We start from the raw sequence: 17,089 nt of genomic DNA, 5'->3' as shown, positions 1-17,089 counted from the left end.
GCATAATGCCTTGGCAAGAAGGCCTGTAAATAAAATTATGATCTCTAGAAGTAGTTAATTTATTTTAAAATCCTGTATCTTGGGTGCTGTCATTTGCCTTTAAAGTACCAATGTACTGCTTCTTTCAGGCTGCCTTTGGGATTGAAAGAGCAGTGTGAGGTAGCAGAGAAAGGTTTGTGGGTAAATTTGAATAGCTGGGACCACAGATATTGTGTCTTACAGCTAACAGCAGCAATTCACTGAGATATTTGCACAAGAGGAAAGGGAGGGAGTAATGAAGATTGGGGTAGTTGATACTTTATGATGCAGGTGACCCTGGCTATCAGCTCATGGAGAGGCATGTTTAATTAACCCTCAGGGACTCTTAACCTATGGAGTGAGCAGCGTATCTTCCTGCAGCAGTGCCTGATGCAATAAGCTGCCGTGATCCAGGGGTGGATCCCTCTCTCTGCTTTACTGGTGTATGGGACAAAGCTGCAGTAAAATTTGCCACATCGAGTGCTGCTGTGCACTCCTCCTCTGGGTTGGGCTCAAGACCGTAGCTTTAATTAGACTGAGTCCTGTCAGTAAACATCATTATTTGCTGCAGTTCTGATTTATTTTTTTTTTTCTCCTTGCATATGTCTGAGCACTCTTCTAGATCAGGACAAAGAGTTGCTGCACGCTGCTTTTAGATGCTCAGCAATGAGCAGGGTGCTAGCTCTGTTGAGTCAGCAGTTGCTGCTTTGCTGCTTACTGCCTTGATGTTTTTCCACTGCTGACCCCCTCACTCAACAAAGGCAATTTGGACTTACTACTTTAAAAGAGGAAAAAAAAAATAGATCAGATCCCTCCCTCTGCCACGTTACCCGGGAATGGCAGTTGAAGTCCTCAGCCTGACAGTGAAAGTTTCACATTTTGGTATAACTAGTTAACAGGAAGGAAACAGCAGATTTGGTTTATCCTTGTAGCCAGCGGGGTTAGGGAGCCTGACAGGTTTCTTATTTTTCTTTCTTTACATTGTGTGTGTTTGTTTTAATGCAGTCTTTTGTGTCTTCCTCCTTTTATTAATAAAATTAGCTTTGTATTTCCTTAGTCTCTGAAGCTCTTTCAGCTCTTCTGATCTGATTACTGAATGGCAGTCTGTGCATTCTCTTCTCTTTGGTTTCTCAGTGCCTGTAATATTAATGTCAGAAAAGCTCAGAATTTATGCAGAAGCTGGTATAGTGGAAATGTTGCAATATCTTTGGATTGTTTGGGGGGAGGGGTTTTCTTCCTTTTTCTTTCTGTTTTGTTGTTTTTTTTTCATTTTTGTTTAGTTGACAAGTATAGGATGAAAGAAAAATGCTGAACTTGGAGCATCCCTTTCTTAGAATATACCACTTGAGAAGGCATTGACATCTCTGTGCCTTTTCTTCCTGTGTCAGTTCCTTTGTCCTTCTCAATAATTGTAGATAGACCTTGGGTTTGACTGAAGAAGAGTGGACTCAAAGGAAGACTTTTAATTAATTTATCTCCCAAGAGCAAGCTGGGCATGGCTGCTGAGGATCATGTTCAGAGGAGCATGCTATTGGATGTTTAGGGGTTGAGCATTACCTTGCTGGCATGAAAGGGGAGAATTGTTCCCACAGGGCAAAGAGACCTTTGTGGAAACATGACAAGGTGATGGTGGTTTGACTCGGGTTAAGACCTCTATGCAAGCCCATTGTAAAGTTTTGCTACTCTGAAAAATTTACGCTTTGGGATTTTTTGTGTTTTTTTTTTTAATCTTATTTCCCCCCCCCCCCCCCGCCCCTTCTTCCTGAACGTTACTGGACGAGTTTTAAGAGCTAATGTTTTTACAGATAATGCAATGCTTTTTTCACTTAGGCTGAAAATGTCTGTCTTCTGTGAGACCTCCTTCTAAAAAACTGTACTTGCTGTCTAGTTTTGAATGGATATGATAGAGAAAAAGAAGTCTAAAATGGTCATAAACTTCGAAGAAAAGGGGTTGAAAGAAGACAAGCTTTATTACTGAGAAGGGCAGCACAAAGCCTGTGTTAACTGTCTGAGAAATCCACTTAGTGCATCCTCAAAGATGGAAAACTAGGATGTGTAGAAATCTGATGCAAAGTGTTACATACAGGAGTGTATTTGCACACTAAGATTTAATAACAGGTCTGGGATTTAGCAATAGTGTGTGGGGGTTGAATTTCTCTAATGATGTCTTGTTCGAACACTAAAATCGTGTTTCTCACTTCTACCAATGGAAGCAGCCTCTTGAGACCTGTGTGAGGAGGCAGGGCAAAACCCTCCCTTTGGGTTGCTGGAGGAGCTGAAAGGAGGAGAGCTCTTGTCTGTGGTGTTCAAAGAAAGAATCTATGTCATATGCTTTTTCTTCTTTTTTCTAGGGAGAGTTGGTACGGAAACTGAAGGAAGAGAAAGCTCCCCAGGTGGATATAGACAAAGCTGTAGCAGAGCTCAAAGCTCGGAAGAGGGTCCTAGAAGCAAAGGTGAGTCTGGAAATTAAATTTGAGTTCTACAGATTTGTCTGAAAAGCCTTGAAATCTCTACTTCATGCTTTTTTATAGTATTGATTTCGGCTAAACAGTCACAGCAGGGTGGACTGTTTGAATAACTTCTGAAATATTTTGCATTTTCCAACTAGTGGCAATTTCATCTGTTATGCTACTGTCTATTAGCATTAAATCGCAGTGAGCGAACAAATAAATATGGGTTCAGGTGGTTCATAGTCAAAGTTGAAATTCAGTCTATATGGCACTGATCTTTGTTTACTGTATAGATTTTTTTTTTTTTGTGTACAGTGAGAGGACATGCTGTTCATGGTAGTGTGTCTCATCTTCAGATCTTTTGTGCAGCATTGAAATTCCCAGCGTGGCATAGAATATATTTCCTTAGAAACCATTTTCTTTGCTACAGTTTACACAAAGTTTTGGAGACGTTTCAAGTAGCCTGTGGATTTTCTCAGCCTTAAAGAAAGGGATATATTGAAATTGTGCCCCTTTTTTTTAAAGGCAGTTTGGGCTCTGAAAAGTCTTTCTGCAAATGGAATGATGGAATTCCAAGTTTTTGTTTCTAGATCAATAAGGAAGTGAATATATACCTCTGTATTCTGCAAGCTTCCCTCCCCTTCTCAAGCTAAAATAACAAAAAGAAATACCTGAAGCATAAAAACAGGTGTGCAGATTCACCCACTAAACTGTGAGGTTCTTTATAATTTGTATTCCATATAAAAATTGTAATTTGGCCCTAGTCTTAAAAATATATGAATAAATCAATAAATACACCTCTGCTTTCAACTAACTTACTGTGAGAACATGAGTATACCCAAATTGTTGACCCTATTTATTCTACAGAGTCAAGCGAGGCAAACAATTAGCATTCGCTGACAGGTCTGGTGTTATAGCTGCCTGTTTGCATACATTTAATCCAAGTAAAAAGATGTCATTTTTACTTAGTATTTAGCATAGAACTGTGCTTTGAAACCATTGCATGAACCCTGTATTGATAGCCAGGTTGTCCTGGAGTAAGTAGTGTAAAAATGTTTTCACAATTCTGTTTCATAGCCCTTGAAGCTTGACGTAGAGACATGTAGCCAGGCAGGTTAGGAGCTATGGTATCCCTGAGAGTCCCACTTTTCTGTTGGAAGAGTGCCTGTAAGATTCAGAGTAGAGACATGCTTACCAGTTACACAATTCATGTGGGCTGTATCCCAGTCTGTACAAGAATGACCTTGCAAACTCAGCATCTGCCCTTGTGAATGCAGCGCTCCAGTGTAGTCTTTCTGTCTTGATGGTGTGATGGTGTTTCCAGCAATGCATCACAGTCACTTGCACGTTTGCAGAAGGCAGCAGTGTGAATGCTCGTTAGTTTTAACAGCTGCTGGTACAGTTTTCAAGTCCTGCGATTCCTACCTAAAGATAGCAGAGTGGTTCTGAATTTGAAGCTTTAAACAGGGCAGAGCAGTTGAGTGTTTAAAATTCCTCAGCTTTTTGTCCTCAAACCGTGTCATAAATGAATAGATGATTCTTCTCCCATGCAAGGTCTTTATCCTCCTTGAAGCCAAACACAGGTACTTTTCTGCCTTATATTTATTAATATATTTATGTTAATGAATGTACGCCAGGTGGAAGAGACTGTTTCTTGACTTCTCCACCAGTTTGTTAACTATCCTCTTTTAGGTAATAGAAGAGGGGCTCTACAGAATTCTTCCAGTTTACTGCTGTGCAGCTGGCCATTTCTCCTTGCCAGTTCAGAATTGGCTTGTGTCACTGTTCTCCTTTGGTCCATCTCTAGGCAAAAGCCATCATTTCTGTTAATGGACTCTGGTCATTGTGAAATGTGGTGCTGTGTTTTTAGGCAGAGCGTGCCGAATAGATTCAATCTCCATGCTTTAAAAATACTGTTCTGGTGTTTGCTGTCATGTGTGCTGTCTTTGACTCTTTCTGTCTCTCGTGCAGTTATGCCTTGGCTTATGCTAGGTTATGGGAGCAGCAGAGGTTCAGTGCTTTTAAAATTAGACTATGTTTATATGTCTTTGCAGGTGCTAAAAAGAAGTTTGAAATTATTGGTTGTGCAATACTTTTTGTTACCAAAACACTCTTCAAAATGATACAATTAGCCACAAAGATCTGAATTAATTTACTGAACTTCTTGGCCTAACTCTGCTTTAATTATCAAAACATATTTCTTGAAGAAAAGCTTTCAAGTGTCTTGAGTTCACTAACGGAGTTGGTTGCAGAAATCAAAATTTTTCAGGTAAAATAGTGGGTCTGCTGTAAAACACTTTCACAGAATCTGATCAGGGCATTTAGACACTCTGACTGAATTTTCTGAGTGCAGGGGCCATATTTGTGAAAGCCTACGTTTCGTGAATAGGTATTATTTGTACAAATAACTAAGTACACAACTTCGGAGAATTCAGGGATGATGTTTATAATCTTCATTGTCAAAATTCTTTCATGGAAGTAACACTGTTGAAAGCTTCATATATGCCAAGAGTTAGGTGTTTGTAGTCTAGTCACTTTAAGCTCTTTTTATAGTCAGGAGAGGGAAATAGGTCAGAAAAATTGCTTTGGAAATTAGCATTTCTTTCCCATGATTGTAAGAAAAGCTGAGGATAATTAGCTCAGGGTTAGTCATCTGAAAGTTAGGGCAGATGAGTCCACCTCAAGTGTCTAAAATGCTGCATTCAGACAATAATGTTCATTATTGAGTGCTTGAATCTCAGTGTTACTGCTTTGGAATCTCATGCTCTTTGGAAAAATGAGCATGTTGGCAGGATACCTTTGTTTCAGAATGGTCTTTGCAGACTTTTGACTTATAGTGGTGAATAGAGAGGATTTCTGCTCCTGCCATAATTGGGAGCTATTAACTGCTTTCAGTTTGCTTCAATTACAGGAGCTGGCCTTACAGCCCAAAGATGACATTGTGGACAGAGTTAAAATGGAAGACACTCTGAAAAGGAGGTTTTTCTATGATCAAGCCTTTTCTATTTATGGAGGTACGGCTTTGAAGAAATTTACGTTTTAATCCCTTCAGGCTAATGTTCTTGTCCTTCTAGCTGTGTGAAACGCTGTACTCTTGCAGTGTTACATTAATGCAACATAAAAGTGTTTTGTTTTTTTTTTTTAAGTTGGCATCAAACTTTCCTGCTTGTGTCTGTAGGCCCTTCAAAAGTTCTCCCTTCCTAAAGTGTTTCAGTGGGGAGGGAGTTCAAATTCTGTCTTTTGCTTTCCGAACATAAATGAGAGGACTTCAGGATGCATGTTCCATTCATTACAATGCAGAAGAAGGTTTCTTTGCAAAAGGGAAGAGTGTTTTGGCATTTAAGGGGGTAATCAGCTTATATCCTTGTGACCATTCTATCTCTATCTGAATTTCTCTTGGCACAGTAATACTCAAAACTGCTGTGAGCTTTAGAACCTGTTACCTTAGTGAACTTTGTGGTGCAGGTGAACACACATGGCTCTTAAACCTCCTTACATAGCTGATTTGAGCATCTCAGGAGCGCAGCACAATCCCTGTGTGGTTACTGCTTTTTTTACCTAAGATGCTGGAATAAAAAATCTGGGTTTTGTTGGATTTTTCTTCTTTTTTCATCTTTGTGCCTAAGTTGGTGATTGGCAGATATGTGTTATTTCTGACAATAACATACTGCTTTGGCGCATGTCTTTTTTTATTATTCAGATTCCTCCTTCAGATAGATTGGTCCCACAAAACTCACCACAAAACAGAATCCGTTGGTGGATGGACTGTGGCTTTTAGAGTTGTTTATTGCGGTTATTTAAGAGTTTCAGCTTCTACCACTATCTGATGCCCGGTGTGCTCTGCAGCTGAACTGTACTGGTTACTCAATAAGGCAGTGTCTGTCTAGGTGCTTCACAGAGTTTACTTACAGCCTTTATGTCATGAGTTAAGGGAAGCTGATGCTTCATGCTCAGAAAATGACCTCAGCCTTAAAGCTGCTGATGGAAACGCTGACAAGGGAGGACATTTCCTCCAAACAATATTGGTTCATGCAATCTTGCACCTACCACATTTTTATTTTTTTTTTTACCTTTTTCTCTCTGCAGGTGTCAGTGGTTTGTATGACTTTGGGCCCGTTGGGTGTGCTTTGAAGAATAACATCATCCAAGCATGGAGACAGCACTTTATTCAGGAAGAGCAAATCCTGGAGATTGACTGTACCATGCTCACACCAGAGCCGGTTCTGAAGTAAATATGAGTCTTTTGTTCTGCAGCATGTAATTTCTGGTCATAGTTGATTTTTACAGTCTTCTGTAAAATACCCACAGGGATTTTGTGACTGGGTCACCCAATTTCATGCCTTGTTGCAGTGCAAAATAATTAGATCGCAGTGCAGAGATCAGTGTGCGAAGCTGTTGTTCCATAAATCAGGGAGGACAGTGGGACTTGTGTCTGCAAGTCTAATGTCTTAATGTCACCTAGTAGTCCCATAAGGTAAGAAATTGCCATTTCTTACCTAATTGAATTACTGCCTCTTTTCTTACCTAAAATAATTGCCCCTTTCTGAAAGATCAAGAAGACAAAAGGATTAGGTGACTTGCCTAAATCTGGGACACCTTGGTTGTAATTTCGGATGGTGGCCAGGTTGCTTGACCATCCCTCCCTTCTTTGTGGAGGGATGGCAATATGCAATGTGTTAATTGAGCTCTGAATCCATACGATGCTTTCTAGTTCTGGGGATTAAGTCATCTTTTATCTGGAGACCAGGTAGAGGGACTATTGACCAGGTAGACTCTGAACCCTCTCACCTCCATGGGCCTCTGCTAATGCTACCCACACGTTTGTTAAGTATGTCAGGAGCTTTCAGAGAGCCTGAGCTGAGTCAACTGCATTACTTTCTATGGGTCACAGCATAATGGGCAGCTTTCATGGATCACTAGTGTAAAATAGTGGGAATCTGTCCACCTGAATTACTGGTTACTCCTCACAACTGCATCTGTGTCTTGCTTCAATCACAGTTCAGTTTCTAGAGGCACTAAGAATCATCTTAATGAGACATTTGAAGATTTTAGATACATCGATACCTCTCTCAGATCAGATTTTCTGTGGGATGGTACTGCTTAATAGAGCAAGCCTGCAGTTTGAGTGTGCAGATTGAAGGACTTCTCTTTGATAATGGTCTGTCCACGGGGATCACACAGTACCCACGGATGTCTAGTGGCAGCTTTCATGCTCCTTTTTTGTGTTGTCTTTTCTAGGACTTCTGGCCATGTAGAAAAGTTTGCTGACTTCATGGTGAAAGATGTGAAAAATGGGGAATGTTTCCGTGCTGATCATCTCTTAAAAGGTTTGGTTTTGTTCCAAGGCTGGATGGGCTTGGGGATTTCTTGCAGTGGTACAAACATGGGAAAAGAGTGTCTTTCTCAAGAAAGGGCAATTGGTGTAGCCAGTCTTTCATATTTGTGTTTGTAGTTCATTAATCATACCGTACCAATGGTCCCGTAAGTTCTCAGTTCCACCCAAATGTTGTGTAATGTCTTCAGCAAGGTACAGCATTTCTAGAAAATAGGTCCCTTTTTATCCTGTGTTATCAGGCCATAAAAGATCACTGTGTTTAAGCTGAGGACTGCCTATATAACAAGGTTCTTGTTCTGTGCCATGTTCTAGTCTTGGTTTTCTTGAGTTTCAGTTGCATTTTGTTCCGAATTGATAAATGATTTAATGATGATGTGAAGGGGCAGAGCATGCTTTCCCTATGCAGAAGTTAATTACAAGGCAGCTGCTGACATTCTTTTACCTTAGAATTCAGCTGGCTTTTGGGAACACTAAGTAGACTTCAGCCATTACTTAGGTTTGCAAAGTCCTAAGACTTCCTTCTGGTTATTGATTAAAATTTTTTAAACAAAAATCACATGAAGAAAAGGACATGGAACTGTTGGAACAAGTCCGGAGGAGGGCCACAGGGATGATCAAGGGGACTGGAGCACCTCCCATATGAAGACAGGCTGAGAAAGTTGGGGCTGTTCAGCCTGGAGAAGAGAAGGCTGCGTGGAGACCTCATAGCAGCCTTCCAGTGTCTGAAGGGGGCCTATAGGGATGCTGGAGAGGGACTCTTCATTAGAGACTGTAGTGATAGGACAAGGGGTAATGGGTTTAGATTGGATATAAGGAAGAAATTCTGTAGTGTAAGGGTGGTGAGGCACTGGAATGGGTTGCCCAGGGAGGTTGTGAATGCTCCATCCCTGTTGGTGTTCAAGGCCAGGTTGAACGAAGCCTTGGATGTCATGGTTTAGTGTGAGGTGTCCATGCCCATGGCAGGGGTTTGGAACTAGATGATCTTAAGGTCCTTTCCAACCCTAACTATTCTATGATTCTAAGTAAGAAACCTATTAGAAAACTTTCTCCTGTACAGCTCCATTTTGTAAAGATTGTTCTGTTCTAGGTTTAAGTGAGTTGTGCTCTCCAGTTTCCTAGCCTTTTCCTTGGAACTTAAGTATGTAGAACAATCTATATTATCATAAAGCTGCTTTCATAATATTCAGTTTAATTTTTTGCTTCATTAAAATAAAACCCAGAAGCCCATCTAACCTCTTCCTGCTTTGCACACTGAATATCATTAGACACAAGATTGTCCCTGTCTTATCTGCAGCCCATCACTGGTGAACAGCCACCTGCAGCTACTGCCACTAAAAAGTCTGTGTTTTGCAAATGAGAGTGGGAAGTCTTGGCGTTTGTATCTCACGAAGGATGTTGTGCTTTAAAGTGGGATGCCGTCTAACCTTACTGTAGCAACTCAGTATGTGCCTCTGAGTGCATTTGGATAAACTTAGACTTGCTAGCTCAGGATCAGATGTTGCTTTTAATTTCCAGTCTGTATAGGAAGAAAAGAAGGAGAAAGGGACTACAAAGACAATGCTTGGCTTTAGAGGAAGGAGTATTGGAAAGAAACTAGATGAAGACCTGTTGTTTTCCTTGTGGCACACTGTACAGTGAACTGCTGATCAGCCTTGCCCTGAGGACATGAGTGAAATTACCTTGACAGACACTAGACACTAGTGACAGCTGGTAGACATACACTAGAAGATCTTCCTGATTTGTCAAACTTTCAATTGGGGTCAGTGGTGGGGTTGCAGTATAAACTCACTACATATGTTTCTTGCTTGCAGCTCACCTGCAAAAACTTATGTCTGACAAGAAGTGCACAGCAGAGAAAAAGGCAGAAATGGAAAATGTTCTAACACAGGTAGGTGCTTGCATGGGGAGGTGAATGCTTCAGGAATGTGTGTGTAGCAGAGGAAGTGTAATACGCCAAGTTCAGAGGCAGTGTCCCTTCTGTGTCTCTGAAGGTGCTCAGAAGTCTTTACCTCAGAAAGACATTTTGGGCTGTACATGCTCCTAAATACTGAAAACTTGCTCATTAATAAATACTGTAAACTTGCTGGGTAAGCGCATGTCCTTCCTTCTGCTGTTCTGGAGAGTTATCACTATCATATTTGTCTCTTGAATATTGGATTGGTAGGGCCGAACCTCTGTCCTTGGAGATTCACACTCTGGCAAAAGGCCTGTTTCTTCAGAGTACCTCCTTTACCTTTGTAAATCCCTCACTGCAGTATTATGATACAAAGGAAGAGAGATGGATATGAAGTTTTGTCAGGGTTCTTCTGAATCAGCTTAGCAGTGAATTGCTGTGTTTTAAAGTTGTCTTGGCTTTGAAGCACTTGAGATTTGTCCCTCTGTCTTGAGCACCCCGCACAGATTTTCCTGTGTTTACCCATGAGAATAGCTGGTGCTCCAGGCTGACATTCCTGAGCAGCTGTACAGATATTTGCCTTTATTTTTTTGGTCTTGCTTTGTTTTTAATATTTGTTGTCATGACTTCTAGGATAAATGCTTCCAGAGTATTTCCTTCCAGAAAGAGCAACTTACATTTTTCAGTGTATCTTATTGCTGAATAGCTATCATTAGGTTTTCCACATTACAACACTGAACTTTGACCATCCTTCAGGGGTTTCTCTCTATTAATAAACTGCTTTTGTCTCCTGTCTTGAGTTTTCTCTGATACATGAAAGATTATGACAGTTAGTGCTAGAAATAGCTTATTCAGTTTAACTTTGAGTGTTAAATCATTGCTGTACTATTCAGTATAGATCCTTTATGGTACTTAAGTCTAGAAACAACATCTAAATATATTATGTGAAAGGCTAGTACCTAAATGCATAGAACAATGCCAGAAATCGTGGCTGCTGTGTGGTTAAGTTGCAGTTAGATCTGTGATTCTACTACTGCTTGATTCCCGTCTTCCAGAAAAAGGGGAAAGTAGGTTGCTGGGATGGGCTGACATTATCCCGCTTGTGAAAGCATCAAAGTCATTACCAAGTTGTTTTCAGAACAAATGGAAAAATCTTTCACTAAGAAGTCCTGTGCTGCAGATTTGCTCTATTCAACTAAAATGCAGACCACCTCTAGAACATAGCTTGAATATTTTATTTCTTGCAGCAGCTGAAAGAGAAATGAATGCAGCCAAATTCCTGCAGAAATTTCTGCTTTCTGCTTTTACTGCTCTATTTTTTTTTTTTTTGTTCCCAGCACAGTGCTCCCTATGTTTTAGCTGAAACTGTTCAAAAGAAGCTACTGGTGGGTGGTGATGCAGTCCCCATGACTTTTCTTCTGCTTTACTCCCACTGTTATGCTTGCTGCTTGCATTTCTATCTAGGTTTCATAGTTCCTGTGGTATGACTGAGTCGTGGACCTGTGTTACTAAAATGGGTTTACAGGTGTGCAGTGTGTTCTTCTATTACTGGTTCAAACTTGAAAATTTAGGTTAAAAGGGAATATTTTGGGCAGGTGATTCAGAGCTGTGGATCATGTTAAGCAAAAGAGGAAGAGGATGTAATTAATTTCTGTTATCTTGTCCAGTAATTAAAATAATTCTGTGTCTTGATATTAGTTGGACAATTATGGCCAGCAAGAACTTGCAGATCTCTTTGTGAACTACAATGTGAAATCACCTATCACTGGGAATGACCTGTCCCCTCCTGTTTCTTTCAATCTGATGTTCAAGACCTCCATTGGGCCTGGAGGAAACATGCCTGGGTAGGTACTCATGCCGCTCACACCCTTCCTTTTTCATAGATCCCTTAGAATAAAAATGAAGTCTCAGCAGGACGGAAATAGGAAATTTCTTCTTGAGTAGCCTTTCTTGCCTTTCAGTCCCAGTCCTCTGGCAGGTTAGCATTTCCTGTGCTCTTGGTGAAAGGCAGGAAAAACAAAGAGCTGTTGCAGAATCGTGAGAATACTTGAAGCAGCCAGACTGTGTAGAGAACAGCTGTGCCCTTGGTGGCTGGAGTAGTTTCCATAGAGACAGTTAACACTGGGTCTGCCATTGTCAGTGACTTCATGGCTGTAGGGAACCTGCTTCATTGTACTTGTTTCAGGATGAAGTTACCTAGCAGTGTGATCCAGTGATAGCATAATTTACTAAGTGTTGGTGTGAGAATGTAGATGCTGTTGTCTTGAATTGGGGTCTTGAAACTAAACTAGAAGCCCCCCTGAAGAGTGAAGAATCTGATTCCTGTGTGTGCTCTTCGATGGCATCTGAGATACATGTAGTATGTGATCTCCAGTGTAGTACATGAAATAGTCTGTGTAGGTAGTATTCTCTGTGAAAGTCTTAAATCACTGTAAGGGTTGTAAGGGCCTTACACTAAAGCCATTTCACAGTTTGTTTAAGAGCAGAGCTGCCGTCGTGGTTTGCCTGCAAAATCCACATTTGTCACAGGTCACTGTATTTTATTCAGACACCTTTTTGCATTCCATGCTTGCATCTCAGCAGCAGCCAAGTCATCCAGTTTACTTGTGGGAGCAGCCATGGAATGCTGTGTTCAGGCTGCAGCTGATACTTGTTTATTTCCCCCCTGAAGTCTATTACTTCATTGTTTTGTGTCTGGAGTTAAAAGATTTGAAAGCGAAAGTACCATCTTCAAGTTTTGTAGTAGCTGTGATTTTGTTTTTCTCACTGTTTCCCGACCTTTTCACCTTCCTGATTTTTAAATCTCCCCCATCTCCTTTTCAGCTATCTGAGGCCAGAAACTGCACAGGGAATATTCCTTAACTTCAAACGTCTTCTGGAGTTTAACCAAGGCAAACTGCCTTTTGCTGCTGCTCAGATTGGAAACTCCTTCAGAAATGAAATATCACCCCGCTCCGGCCTTATCAGAGTGAGGTACTGCAAATTTCCTCTTTCAGCAGAAGGGTACCCGGGAGCAGGTATCACCTCCATTTTGTTCCAGTGTTTGTACATGAATGTTTCCCTTTGGTGCCATCTCTCAAAAGGCTCCTGAAAATGTGTCTAGTGACTCTTGGGATTCACAAGTGAACTCATATACTTAAGGTTTTAACTACAGAATTCTGTGTAAGCTTGAGAAGTAGGGTCTCCAAAATAGCTGTTGTGTTAAAACCACCTAGATTAAACTCAGTTTTACTACCAAAATTGGGCTTCCATCATAATCTAAATGAATCATATTAAAGGATATCTCTGTTTTCAACAGGACATGCAGCTTTGCTTATTGAATTACATTCATGTGATTTATTTTAAAACTGAAACCTGGACTCAAAATATGATTGACCTTTCAGCAGTATTTCCTTGTCTCAGTTCTTCAGATTCTGCAGTTCTGCAACTTAATATAGAGAGCAAGTTGTGAGATGAGATGACCTGACATGTCTTTGTGCCCCAAGATCAGTCAAGCAGGAAAGCTCAGGGTTATTGAGAATGACTTAGAAGCTTTCTATCTCAGGATAAAAGTGATTATTGCAGCTGGTTAAGGATAAATGTCTGTGTTTTAACTGAACTGTTCTGAACAGCACTCTGATTTGGAGCAAGAACTCCTGTGCACAGTAAGTGTGGTTCTGCTGTTCGCACAAGCAGTGTGTGCTGTAAACTTGGTAGTTGATTAACATGGTGCCATAAATGTCACTGGGAGGCCGTGGCATCATTAGCCCTAAGGGAACTCCGGAATTTTCCCAGAGTCCTGTTCTCTCTTGCACATCTGGAAGTGGGAACTTTTCTCATTGAAATGCATTTGCAGTCAGATATAAATGATATGCTTGTGGCACATTTACTGGAGACTGTTATTATACTATCATAGCAAATTACATCCTGATGCCCATGATTTAAAATTAATGATTACCTAGAGCTTTTTAAAGGTTCTTGATAACAAGCTAATTCAGTGTAAAGTGATTTCAAACAAGAAGGCCAAGATTCAATGTATGAGTATAGATATATTAAAGACAAGTCTTAAACTAGAATGTACACCATTGCTGAATCACTGTAGTCTTCAAGAAATTATCACCTCATCTGGGCTATTTTGGGCATCTCTGATATGCATTAAGGCTATTGAATTAATCAATGGATTAGTCTCCATTAACCCTGTAGGAAATGTATCCTTCTAATACAGGCATCACAGCAGTCTGGAAAAATTCCAGAGAACTTCTGGAAGTATTTCTAAAGGTGGTGTTGCCTGCTCTGAATCACAGTGGTGATAACTGTGGCCTGGAGATCTCTAGATGAATTTGTAGAAAGTCTTATTTGGAATTTGAAGATGAAACTTAAGTGCAATGTTGAGACTGGTTCATGTTCCAGTCTATATACCTTGTCTTGACTCTGGGTTTGCATATGTCTTTACTGGCTTGCTTGTGAGAGGCTAAAGCATAATCATTTCTTAGAGGGGCTGTGCTAACATATAACATATTTAATACATATGATTGTTTGTGTTTCTGTTAGGGAATTCACGATGGCAGAAATTGAGCACTTTGTGGATCCCAGTGAGAAGAATCACCCCAAGTTTCAGAATGTGGCAGATCTCAACATCCTTCTGTACTCTTCCAAGGCCCAGGTCAGCGGGCAGTCTGCCCATTTAATGCGGCTGGGAGATGCAGTCCAACAGGTAACATTTTTGCAAGCACATGGAGCTTGTTCTTTTGAAAATCACTCTGAAGGCTAAATTACAAACTGTTGTGTTCGTGCCAGCTGGGGTTTGCTCCCAGTTCTCTTCAGTGAATTCAGTGACTGCAATCCAAGCCTAGCCCTTGTTATCAGTAATGAAAGGCTGCAGGTGGTGATGGGATAGGGGTTAGAGGTTAAGCTTCACACTTATCTAATGGAAGAAGAACAGTAAGGAATACTCTGCCAAAAGCTCAGCAGTGGCTGGGAACCTAACACTCAGCTGCTGACTGCCATCAGTACGTGGCTTGCAGGTTATGGTTTCACTACCTGATTCTTCATGTATGCAAATTATGAATGAGTTGATTTACCAGCCCTCTCCACCCCATCCCCCCAGAACGCCAAATAAAAAAGAAACACAAAAACAACATCCCCCCCCCAACTAATTAAAAATAAATAAAAAAAACCCCAAAGAACAAAATAAAAACCAAACCAGCAATAACAGAAGAGAGAATACCACTCCTCTGTTGTATTGCAGCTGTGAACTGTAGGGTACAATTGTTGTGGAGTCCTGAGTCATAAATGCAATTCCCATGGACTGTCACAATATCAGTGACTGTGTTGTTGCATACAGCAGGGTATTTTCAAGTAGGTGATTTTTCAGAAACAGTGATGAATCCTTAAGAATTTACTGTTCTGTTCAGACAGAGATAACTGCCAGTGGCAGTAGGTGAATTTGAAAAGATGTCATAATTTCAGGGGATACATATTAGTTTATCACAGGCAAGAAGTTCTCTCTGTAACATGTCAGGTTGTCTGCAGAAGTAAAACAAAACATGACTTTGCTTCCTTAGGAATTAATATTTGTTTGGTTTTTTTTTTTTTCTTGCTTTTTCCCTTTCCAGGGTGTGATCAATAACTCTGTTCTGGGTTACTTCATTGGCAGAATCTACCTCTTCCTTACAAAGGTCGGTGTATCCCCTGAGAAGCTGCGCTTCCGACAGCATATGGAGAATGAAATGGCTCATTATGCCTGTGACTGCTGGGATGCAGAGTCCAAAACGTCATATGTAAGTGATAAAGTGTGGCAGCAAGCAGCACTCCCTGTCAGATCTATTGATAGTTTAGGAAGGGGCTCTGTTATATTTCTTGGTTTTAAAAGCTAGGGCTGCGAGTCTCATGTTTCTGTCCAGTCCCACGTTGGTATGAACACACTTGCTGCAGTGGAAATATTCTGAATCCAGGGCTAAGGGGACAGGTCCCTGCAGTGAGCTTGCGGAGTTCATGAACTGTTCACACTTCTTTGTAGGTCCATGATTCAGACTCTTTTGCTGGAGCCTGAAGTTGCCTGGGGGCTTTTCAATGGTTTATTTCATCTGGAATTAAAAGAAACCAAGTCCTGGTGCTTTCCAAAGAGTAACAGCAGTGGAGAAGGATTTGTTTTGCTGGAGGTGTTATTCCAAGATAGATTCCTTCCTGCTTGAATGCTTGCTTTTCCTTTCCTACTTCCAAGCTGTGAGAAATGAGTTCGCTCCTGCCAGTTCAGACAGCTGGTGCTGGGAGAAAAAATTCCCAAGGATTTTTTAATTTTCCTGCTGACTCCTAAAGGGCTGTTCACACCTTGAGTGCTTTGTTTGCAATAAGAAATATCTTAGAAGGCATGATAACTAGGCTCCATTGATTATGAAGTCATTCCCCTTTTCAGGGGCACTGAATCTACTTTTTCAGTCAAATCTGAGTTAAAAAAGAAAAAGGATATGTATAGGCAGCATATGTTCTTCTGCCTGGTTAGCCTTTCCAAGGGTTCTGGGGTACCTGCAGATTTCTGAAAATGTCTAAAGAACTCTGGAGGGCCTGGTTCCAGTAAGGGTAGGAAGACTGAAGGGATTTTGCTGAAGTCTGTGGGGTTAGCCTATGACATTTCAGGGACCCTTACATGGGTGACCCCATCCATGGTCCTTACTGGATTGGTAGCCAAAATGGGAGCATGTTCAGCCCAAAGGTGCTCACACAAGGAATGGATCAAAGCTTCAAGTGGTTCAGACAGCCTTATTTATGGGCAGGAAGAATCTACAACCTAGGGGTGAGGTTCTGTGTGGTTGGTGGGCTTTGTGTCAGATTTTTGTTGGGTTGTTCATGCACACACACACACACCCTTTCTTCTGAGGAGCTGGAACGGACTGCTAGTGATGTTTCATTACTGGCTGCTATTCCTCTATATAGCTGTAAAATTCTACCAAACTTAGACTAGAAAACAAGTTCCTGCAGCTCCAATGAGTGTTTTGTCTTCAGAGATCTATAGAAATGGTTTACTCTGAATGTAGATAGCCGACTTCCATAAATTCACAGTCTCTCTTCCCAGCCAGCCCAAAGAAGGCTGGACATGTGTGGGCCACACTGTGTAAGTATGACTAACAGACTTGGCAAGCCTTGTCACGGGTCAGGACAACACACAAGAGAGCAGTATGTCCTAACATACAGCCTAACCCAGAATTGAAGACAGCAATACCAGGGGCAAGACAAAAACACCTCATGAGTTGCACTCATGCTTTGGTTTGTCACTTAACTCTGACCAAAAATGTTTACAACAACGTGCAGCACTCAGTAGTAAGAAGTTGACTGCTCTGAATAACTTAAAATCTGTTATATAAAGTTAATTACATAAACCTGTATTTTGCGTTTCCTGAGAAGTAGCTGCAGTAC

General features: G+C 40.9%; 1 protein-coding gene across 2 annotated transcripts in view; it reads left to right on the top strand.

The window, feature by feature from the left end:
* Positions 1 to 17,089, top strand: part of GARS1 (glycyl-tRNA synthetase 1) — a 29,116-nt gene that overhangs the window by 1,657 nt on the left and 10,370 nt on the right. For both annotated transcript variants that reach the window (XM_062621352.1, XM_062621351.1), the window contains exons 2-10: positions 2,370 to 2,471; positions 5,380 to 5,482; positions 6,555 to 6,696; positions 7,707 to 7,795; positions 9,615 to 9,691; positions 11,396 to 11,541; positions 12,521 to 12,670; positions 14,228 to 14,390; positions 15,292 to 15,456. In XM_062621352.1, the coding sequence (XP_062477336.1) occupies positions 2,370 to 2,471; positions 5,380 to 5,482; positions 6,555 to 6,696; positions 7,707 to 7,795; positions 9,615 to 9,691; positions 11,396 to 11,541; positions 12,521 to 12,670; positions 14,228 to 14,390; positions 15,292 to 15,456 (1,137 nt within the window). The remainder of the gene's footprint in view (positions 1 to 2,369; positions 2,472 to 5,379; positions 5,483 to 6,554; positions 6,697 to 7,706; positions 7,796 to 9,614; positions 9,692 to 11,395; positions 11,542 to 12,520; positions 12,671 to 14,227; positions 14,391 to 15,291; positions 15,457 to 17,089) is intronic.

This window comes from Pezoporus occidentalis, unplaced genomic scaffold (assembly GCF_034315485.1).
Source record: "Pezoporus occidentalis ecotype Australia unplaced genomic scaffold, CSIRO_AGI_Poc_V1 ctg23, whole genome shotgun sequence".
Classification (NCBI taxonomy): Eukaryota; Metazoa; Chordata; class Aves; order Psittaciformes; family Psittacidae; genus Pezoporus; species Pezoporus occidentalis.
The sequence above is the reverse complement of the archived record's forward strand: the minus strand, read 5'-3'. Positions and strand labels throughout refer to the sequence as shown.